The 10,042-nt window shown below is 45.1% G+C and overlaps 1 protein-coding gene across 1 annotated transcript in view; it reads left to right on the top strand.

Annotated features, from left to right (window-relative positions):
• Positions 1-1,352: 1,352 nt before the first annotated feature.
• SCUBE2 (signal peptide, CUB domain and EGF like domain containing 2) overlaps positions 1,353-10,042 on the top strand; it is a 67,358-nt gene continuing 58,668 nt past the window's right edge. Inside the window, exons 1-2 of the mRNA XM_026651229.2 lie at positions 1,353-1,452; positions 5,860-5,982. Of these exons, the coding sequence (XP_026507014.1) occupies positions 1,353-1,452; positions 5,860-5,982 (223 nt within the window). The remainder of the gene's footprint in view (positions 1,453-5,859; positions 5,983-10,042) is intronic.

The following is a 10,042-nucleotide window of genomic DNA, read 5'->3' as shown; positions in this document are numbered from 1 at the left end:
TGTATAAAACACCCTTACAACTAGAAATAGCCTGGTATTTCTCCCAGAACAAAACAAAAGGGAAGAGGAGGGGGAAGAAGGGGATACAGCCTGCCCACCTGGCTTCACTGGGCACAAAAAGGTCAAAAGAAGAACTTTTTTTTTTTAAAGTTATTTTACCAACTAACATGGTCACTTTGCCTGCAGAGGAAACCAGCTGTGTGAAGAACAGTCACAGTAATATCTGGCTTAGGAAAAAGGGTTACGGATCTGTGGTAGCCTTGGTAGGATCTGTGGATGACAGGGACTCTGCCTCTGTATATTGCACAGGGTTGAGCATAGTCAGCACTTAAATAAGAATAATTAACAAAATAGTTGTGAGGGTATATATGTAGGGGGTGGGGGTGTTCACGTGCAGTGCTTCTGTATACATGTGTAAGTTGTAAGTAAATTAATGGGTACAGAGTGTGCATGCACTGCACATGTCAGATGTTTGCATGGGTATGACTACATTAGAAAAGAAATCACTTTTTGGGCCTTTCAGAAAATGAATGTGACACAGTTTCTCTCTATCTACGTGTGCAGTTGAAACATTTTCAGTGCCAGTTTAGCTACACCTATTGCTTTGACACCCATTGTCAAGCCCTATACGTGTGTGAGTAGTGTTTGTGTATGCCTGCAAGGAATGCCTGTGTGTGTGTATGGGGTATTGTGCTGATGTTTGAATACACGTGCTGTGGGTGTTGTGTATAAGTGTAGGGCCTGCTAGGATGCTGGTGTGTGGTTGACTATGTGCATTGGCGGGTGTTTTCTATAGGTGGTGGTGTTTGTATGTGGGAATATTTGTAGATACGCAGAGGTGTTTCTGAGGCAGAGTATTTGTGTATGAGGAGGGCTTTTATCTATAGCTGTAGAGGGTGTGTGTGTGTGTGTGTGTGTGTGTGTGTGTAAGTAAGTAAGTAAGTAAGTAAGTAAGTGTTGTTTGGCCTTGCCTGTGTATGTTTGCAGGTGTTTCTGGGGTGGGGTATTGGTGTGGGGGATATCTGCAGGTGGGGGGCAGTTGTGTATATGTAAGAGGATGTGGGTGAGAGAGAGACACACCCCTGTAGGCAGAGCGCTGGGAGGGAGGCAATGCAGGCTCCTCTCTCAGGGTGCCTGGCTGTGGAGTGGCCCATGAGAGCAATGGGGGGGAGACCCCGAGGCCAGGCCCCCTGCGCCCCCTCCCCGCCGCCCCCTGCCCACGCCGCGCGGCAGCAGGAGCGGGGCGCGAGGCGGCTGTCAGTGCCAGGCAGGCTGGGCGCCCGCCGCCACCTCCCCCCCACTCCTCCTCCTCCTCCTGCGGGACGCGCCAGGCCCCGGCGGCCGCGCGATCGATGGGGTCCGGCCACCGCTGCTCCGCCGGGGCGGCGCTGCTGCCGCTGCTGCTGCTCCTCCTCCAGGGACAGGTCCACGCCGCCGGGCTGCTCCTGCCCGGTGAGTGACCCAGCCCAGGGTCCGGGTTAGTTCCCTGTGTTGCCGAGCCCCGCTATTGCAGCCCGGCTGCCCTGCGCCGGCCGGGGCGTCTGATGCTGAGAGCAGACGGTTCCCGCTGCATCCAGACCTGGACAGCGGCTTTCGCTCTTTGCCTCGCCCCCCAAAACCGGTTTCTGGCCCGGCCTGAGACTGCCAACACTTGCGCGCCTGCTTAGCTTTACTCCCCTGGGGGGTAAATGAGTGAGACTTACAGGGGTGAGGGAAGTTAAGGCTCAGGCTCCCACGCTGCCAGTGCTCAGCCCCTGTGAAGATCAGGGCACTGTTGGAGGGGTTTGTTTCTTAATATGGGCTTTGATCCATTACTTTAAGCCTGTGTGGAGTAGTCCCATTGACTTCAGTAAGGCCGCTCACATGTCTAAAGTTACACTTGTTGCAATGCGGTTGTAGTCCTGTGAGTCCCAGGATATTGGAGAGACAAGGTGGGTGAAATGCTATCTTTCATTGGACCAACTTCTGTTATCGTCCTTGGGAATTTAGTGCACTGGATTAGGTATAGCAGATTGTGATGGCCATGTGTAGGATCCATAGATCCTGAAAGGTGTGTTGGGGTGGGAGTGTTTGTTCAATAAAAGATATTATCTCCTCACCCACCTTGTCTCTCTAAAGTTACATTTGCTCTTTCTGTGCTTTGCTGCTATTCTTTTTAGAAATGGGCTTGAACCGACCTCCAGCTCTAAAACATCCTTGGAAGATGGGGAGAGTTCAGAAATGGAACTGAACTTCACAATTATTATTTTTATCTGTATTGGTTTCAATTGGGAAAAACATAGTTTTTGTTTTATTTTTAAAAAAAATCTCTCATTTCTGAACAGGGTGCTGGACAAATCCTAGATGAATACAGTATTTACATAGCACCAGAGAGGTGACTGGTACTTTTCAAACATATGAGATTATTAAATGAAAAATAATGTATCTGAATTAAAACGTGCAAACTTTGTGGACTGTTAGGTTGCTTTAGTTGGCTTGTAATATGGGCAGTAGTAAATATTTCTGTGACTGAACTTTTATTATGATGGTGGTGATTATTTTAAAGTTTTGTTTCCCCACTAGGAATCCTTCAAATAACAACATTAATATAAAAGAAACAAAACAGATGTTTAGTGTTTTTTAAAAAATCTAGAAGTAAAAGGTTGATGTAGCACAGTCTAAACCATGTTCTATTAAATGTGGAATAAACCTAATAATTCTTCATGCATCTTCCTCCTCCGCAGCAGTTTCACTGCCAAGTTTAAGCCTGCAGCATTTGCTCTTAGTTTCCTTCCCCAGAGCCTCTCTTTCCAGCTCAGACTACCTTCAGTAGGAGCAGAAATCTCACCCAATGTGTATAGTAACTTTAAATCAACTTTCATTCTGCTGTATACACTAATGCTGCCTTTTCACTTCCATTCTTCATATGCATCCTGGAGATCAAAGGAATTAATAATAACAATAAACCCCCCTAAAAACCTGAACCAGCCACTATGTACAAGGCGCAGTATCTGTTTGACATTTATGCATTTTAGTTTTAAGAGAAAAACACTCTTGAGTGTGTCCTCTCTGTGACAGTGCTTTCCATGGACAGGTACATCTAAAAACACCGTAGTGTGCAGACAGATACATGGACAAGGAGAGTGGGAATAGTTACTTTGAGATAATGCATGAGCTTAATTTCTACACATTTAAGGTTTGTTGACAGCTGATCTCCTCCATCCCATACCAGTTTTCTCTCTCAGTGCTATACATCCAAATCTAATTGAAGGTCTTCTGGTAATTCCTCTCACCTCCAGAACCTTCTTTGCTGACCACTCCCAGACTCAAAAACTCCCCTTATAATAGTTTTCGTTATCCTGTCCCAAGATCCCACCTTCTGCTAATCTCGCCACCTCAGCATTGGTCTTCCCCTCATTTCCTGATGATCTTGATCAGAGGTATTTGTAGGGTGTCCATCACTATTATCTAGATCAAAGATTTGCAATCTGTGTTCAATGGGCCACTGAGGTTCAGCAGAGTATTTGATCATGGTCTGTTGAGCCGGTTGGTAATTTGATGCTGGCCTAGTGTCTTGTTCCCTGCTGCTAAACTGCTTTAAAAGAAGCTGAAACCATATTAATATTCTTCCTCATAAGCAATTACTCTAGTTATTATGGGCTGTTAGGTAATATGTGGAAGGAGAAGGTGAACAGTGTGACTCATGGGACACCTTCTCTTCCATTCATAATCTCTCTGTTACAATGTGGTCCACATTGGGGGGGAAGGACAAGGAGGGGGAAAGCGTGGGCACTTATGATATAGCCACCAAATACTGTATTAAGACTCCAGGAGGACCTCCACTTCTACTGATTTGTCTTCAGTCTCAGATCCTTCCCATCTACGACTTCCTTTCCTACAGAACTGCCCTTTCCTCTGATCTCCTTTCCCTGGACCATCCATGGGACCTCATTCTGTTTGTGCTGATTTGCATCCTTTTTCTGCTGCCCTAGAAACTCCTGTTCTGATGATGTCTTCCCCTCCCTGTCACTCTTCTTTGATGGCCATCTACAGCTCATTCATATCCAGGAATTCCTCTTTTGCTGATCTTTCTCATTCCTCACTCCCCCCTGCCCTGAAGTTTCTAGCTGGATGTTTTAGCTATGTACACTATGTGCTTCTTGAAAGGTGACTGCCTGCTGTGTGTTTCAGCAATGTTGCTCACCAGATGTGACTTTCCCTTTTTATTTAAAAAAACCAATTTGGGAGCAATAAAAACACTTGAATAACCATCTGTTTAATGGTAAATAAAAGTTTGACATGTCTGGGGCTGTGATTTTGAAACTCTTGGCTGAGTGAGTGTTCATTTTTTGTGAGACCTTTTTGTTAGTTTAAAGAATGTCATGCTTCCTAAGAGTGACGTCACAGGTTTGAAATATGAGTTTTTTCAGTAACTGGTTGTTTGGGGCTCTATAGATTAATTCTGTCTCTGTGTGTGTCTGATTCTTAGCTCCATACAGAGACACAGGGCCGTATTTTCTGCTGCTGTTAATCAGTTAATAAATGATCTGGAGAAAGGGGTAAAAAGTGAGGTGGCAAAGTTTGCAGATGATACTAAACTGCTCAAGATAGTTAGGACCAAGCAGACTGTGAAGAACTTCAAAAAGATCTCACAAAACTAAGTGATTGGGCAACAAAATGGCAAATGAAATTTAATGTGGATAAATGTAAAGTAATGCACATTGGAAAAAAACAACCCCAACTATACATACAATATGTTGGGGGCTAATTTAGCTACGACAAATCAGGAAAAAGATCTTGGAGTCATCGTGGATAGTTCTCTGAAGACGTCCACGCAGTGTCAGAGGTGGTCAAAAAAGCAAAGAGGATGTTAGGAATCATTAAAAAGGGGATACAGAATAAGACGGAGAATATATTATTGCCCTTATATAAATTGATGGTACGCCCACATCTTGAATACTGCGTACAGATGTGGTCTCCTCATCTCAAAAAAAGATATACTGGCACTAGAAAAGGTTCAGAGAAGGGCAACTAAAATGATTAGGGGTTTGGAATGGGTCTCATATGAGGAGAGATTAAAGAGGCTAAGACTTTTCAGCTTGGAAAAGAGGAGACTAAGGGGGGATATGATAGAGGTATATAAAATCATGAGTGATGTGAAGAAAGTAGATAAGGAAAAGTTATTTACTTATTCCCATAATACAAGAACTCGGGGCCACCAAATGAAATTAACGGGCAGCAGGTTTAAAACAAATAAAAGGAAGTTCTTCACACAGCGCACAGTCAACCTGTGGAACTCCTTGCCTGAGGAGGCTGTGAAGGCTAGGACTATAACAGTGTTTAAAAGAGAACTGGATAAATTCGTGGAGGTTAAGTCCATTAATGGCTATTAGCCAGGATGGGTAAGGAATGGTGTCCCTAGCCTCTGTTTGTCAGAGGGTGGAGATGGATGGCAGGAGAGAGATCACTTGATCATTACCTGTTAGGTTCACTCCCTCTGGGGCACTTGGCATTGTCCACTGTCGGTAGACAGGATACTGGGCTAGATGGACCTTTGGTCTGACCCAGTACGGCCGTTCTTATGTTCTTATGTTATGTTCTTATGTAGTATAACTCCATGGAGTTACACTGATTTACATCACCTGAAGATCTGGCCCATAATGTATAAATGCTGATACTCGTACAAATGTATGCATATACATAATCATGCAAGCATATGCTAACACGCACACATATAACCATCATGCAAGCATGTCTCGTGTGTGTCTCTTTCTTGTACATGCATGTGCGTGCACATAGACACACATGACCATTCAGCAACCAACCAAACATTCTCATGTTGCACCTTCTGACCTCTCTCATGAATTTGTTTTTTTACAGATGTGGATGAGTGTGCCCAAGGGACTGATGACTGTCATCCAGATGCTATTTGTCAAAACATTCCAAAGCTGTACAAGTGCACATGCAAACTGGGTTACAGTGGTGAAGGGAAAATGTGTGAAGGTAAATTAACTGCAGTAATACACACTGCTTTAGCCGTAGTGTGTGTGTGCCAGACACAGTCCTATCGCCATTTGCTGATTAACTCATAGTTAGGAGTGCAAAAGGGATTCATGGGAACATTTGTGACAAGCTGTTGACTCCTTATGTCATATATGTAGCCCAGGAAACTGATATATTTCAAACTTAATTATATATTTGTGTGTTTTTAAAAAAACACAATCTTAAAAAGACAACAAATGGAGCCACTACTTCTGTCCAGCTCCTTAGATTTACTTTAGATATAGATTTATGGTAGGTACCCTTTTGAGAAGCCCTGGCTTGGAAGAGGAGAGAATGTGCCTTATTTCTACTGTGAATTTGTCTAGCTTCAATTTCTAGCCATTGAATCTTGTTGTAACTTTGTCTGCTAGTGTGAAGAGCCCTCAATTTCAAAATTGCTGTTCTGCACATAGGTACATACATACTGTGATCAAGTCACCCCTTAACCTTTACTTTGTTACACTCAAAGAGTTCAATCTATTCAGTTTATCACTATAGACTCATAAGGCATATTTTCCAATCCTTTAGTCATTCTCCTGACTCTTTTCTGAACCCTTTCTAATTTATCAACATCCTTTTGGACTTGTGGACACAGTATTCCAATAGCAGTTGTAGCAGTGCCAAATACAGAGGTAATATAACCTTCCTACTTAGGGTGACTAGGTGTTTGGTTTTCGACCGGAACACCTGGTCGAAAAGGGATCCTAGAGGCTCCAGTCAGCACTGCTGACCAGGCCGTTGACTGTCCGCTTGGGGCCTCCGCGCAGTGGGGTTGGCAGGCTCCCTGCTAGCCTCTGTGGTGCGCGGCTCCTGGGAAGCAGCTGGCATGTCCCCCTTCCGGCTTCTACATGTAGGGGCAACCAGGGGGCTCCAAGCGCTGTCCCTGCCCCAGGCACCACCCCTGCAGCTCCCATTGGCCGGGAAGCATGGCCAATGGAAGCTGCGGGTCAATGCCCGCAGAAGGGTCAGCGCCTGCAGACAGGGCAGCATGCAGAGCCGCCTGGCCACGTCTCTGCATAGGAGCCAGAAGGCAGACATGCTGGTTGCTTCTGGGAGCCGCTTGAGCTAAGCGCTGCCCGGAGCCCGCACCCCTGATCCCCTCCCGGGCCCCGGGCCCCAGCCCCCTGCCCCAGCCCCAGCCCTGATCTGCCTCCCACCCCCTGAGCCCCTCAATCCCAGCCCGGAGCTCCCTCTCATACTCCAAACCCCTCATCCCTGGCCCCACCCCAGAGCCCTCACACTCCCCTGCACCTCAACCCCCTGCCCCAGTCCAGAGCCCCCTCCTGCACCCCAAATCCCTCATCCCTGCCCTACACCCCCAGCCAGAGCCCGCACCTCTTCTGCACTCCAACCCCCTGCCCCAGCCCGGAGCCCCCTCCCACACCCTGAACCCCTCATTTCTGGCCCCACCCCAGAACCCAACCCCCAGCCCGGAGCCCATACCTCCTCCCACACACCAACCCCCTGCCTCAGCCCAGAGTCCCCTCCCATACTCCAAACCCCTCATCCCTGGCCCCACCCCAGAGCCTGCAGGTGCACCCCCAGCCAGAGCCCTCACTCCCTCTCACACCCCCACTCCCTGAGCCAGCCAGGTGAAAATAAGCGAGTGAGTGAGGGTGGGGAGAGCGAGTGACAGAGGGAGGGGGGTTGGAGTGAGCGGGGGCGGGGCCTCAAAGAAGGGGTGGGATATGGGAGGGGAAGGGGTGGGGCAGGAGGTGGGGCAGAGGTCTTCGGTTTTGTGCGAGTAGAAAGTTGGCAATCCTATTCCTACTTGAGATTTTCTTGGTCATACATCCAAGGATTGAATTAACCCTTTTGGCCACAGCGTCACACTGGGAGCTTGTGTTCAGCTGATTAGCCACCCTGACCCCCAAAATACTTTTTTGGAGTTACTGCTTCCCAAGATAGAGTCTCCCATTGTGTAAGCATGGTCTGCATTCTTTGTTCCTAGATGTAGAAGTTCCACCCGGTAAATTTCAAGGTGCTTACCCATAAAAGCAGGCTGGCCATTGACAATATGTGGGAACAAATATAGCATTGATTCATTTAAAAGAAGTATTAGTTTCTTGCAGTTAGGGCTGAAGGTTTGTGCCTCAGGCTGAGTTGAGGCTGGTTTCAGCAATGCACGTGTAAGTTTGAAACTGGGGCAAAATCATGCTTGTATGAACAATACCACAGAGCTATTAAAGTTCTCATGAAAAAATGGGTTTGACCAAGTCTGGGCACAGTAGGGGCCTGATCCAGCTCTGCTTAAGTCAGTATAACTCTTTCCATTTTCTTCTATGGTAGCTGGATTGGGTCCATAAAAAGCAGAAACTTTAGTACTTGCTGTATTTCTTTGCTTCTTCAGTTCTATTTATCATATTTCTAAAAAGGGAAACAGTGATAAGAAGCCTAGCTTCAAAGCAGGGAGTCACTTACATTACAGTCCTATGCACGAGGGCCTTAGAAACATAGGAACTGCCAAACTGGATGAAACCAGTGGTCCATCTAATCCAGTATCCTACTTCTGACAGTTGCCACACCAACTGCTTCAGGGGAAGGGGAAAGAAAGCTTGTAATAGACAGAGTTATTTTTTTGAATCCTGCTTGGTCCTAATTATGTATTGTGGCAAGGAGTTCCACAGGCCAATTGCATGTTGTATGAAAATATATTTCTTTGTATTCATTTTGAATTTCATTGAGTATCCCCTTGCTCTTTTATTCTGAGACAGGGTGAATAGAAGTTCACAGACTTCTTTTCTATCCCAATTGTTATTTTATATACCTTTTATCATATCACTTTGTATTCATCTCCTCTTTAAGGCAAACACAATCCAACTTTTCAATTTCTCTTTATATGTGGGTTTTTCCATATCCCTACTCATTCTTGTCATCTGGCTCTGAACCCACTCTGTTTCTGTTATAGCCCTTTTCAGATGGCATGTCCAGAACTGACCACAGTATTCCAGGTGAAGGCATACTATTAATTTAGAGAATGTCATTATAATATTTGCTCTGTTATCTGTCCTATTACCAGCCAGCAATATATTGGCAGCATAGCAATGATAACTAGGATGGAGCACAACATTTTAAAAAGTTACATGAAAAATTTCAACATCATTTTCTGTTTCACACATTTTCACCCATTTTTCATTTTCTGTTTTTGAAAAATTTCATCATTTTTTATTTAAAATATTTATGAAAATGTTATCAGAATGGTTAGTGAAATTTTGCATGTACTAAGAAACCAGGTTTTTGATAAACAAAAAAAACTCTCTAACCGTACTGATGGTTTTGATTAAAATTTTAATTAAAAATGTTGCAAAAAATATTGACTTTTTCTCACTGTTTTGGGCTTTGCAGTGGGTGAAATCCTGGCTTCCTTGAAGGCAACTGCAAAACTCCCATTGACATTAGTGGAGCCAGGATTGTACACAACAGTTTTTGTTTTTTTGGGGGGGGGAAAAAAGAACACACCCACCCACCCTGTCTCCATGACAAATTCATCCCAAGAGGGCACATGTACCTACTGAGTTATTAAGGTATTTTTATAATGAGCAGCTTCTTTAAAACATAGGCAGTGAAACATTTGGGGCTAAGTCTTCTGGGAGGCTGGGAAATCTTAACTCCGGTTTAAGTTCTTAGTGCCTCTCAGAAAGTACAGAATGTGTTTTAGGATTGGGCTTTAGGACCCTAAAATGAAAAAAGCCAACCTGGGCCCCTCAGATGACACAAGAGTGGCAGAGTGCACTTGCTATGGCTAAGGCCAAATTTTTCACCTAAAATTAGTCACCTATATCTATATTTGAGCATGTACTAATAAGTGTCCTGATTCCCAAAGACTTCAGTGTGCACTGTAGATGGTCAGTACCTTGGAAAATCAGGCTACTGATTTAGGTATGTAAATGTGGATTTAGGGGGCCTTTGTTAGGGATCCATGTTTGAAAAATTGCACCTTAATATTTTGGGGTAACCCCTACCATAGATGAAGCTCTAGTGGCTAGAGCGCAGGACTGTGAGTCAGGAGACCTGGGTTCTG

The sequence above is a fragment of the Terrapene carolina genome, unplaced genomic scaffold (genome assembly GCF_002925995.2).
Source record: "Terrapene carolina triunguis isolate 2854851 unplaced genomic scaffold, T_m_triunguis-2.0 Scaffold96, whole genome shotgun sequence".
NCBI lineage: Eukaryota > Metazoa > Chordata > Testudines > Emydidae > Terrapene > Terrapene triunguis.
This window is presented reverse-complemented; position numbering and strand designations above follow the sequence as displayed.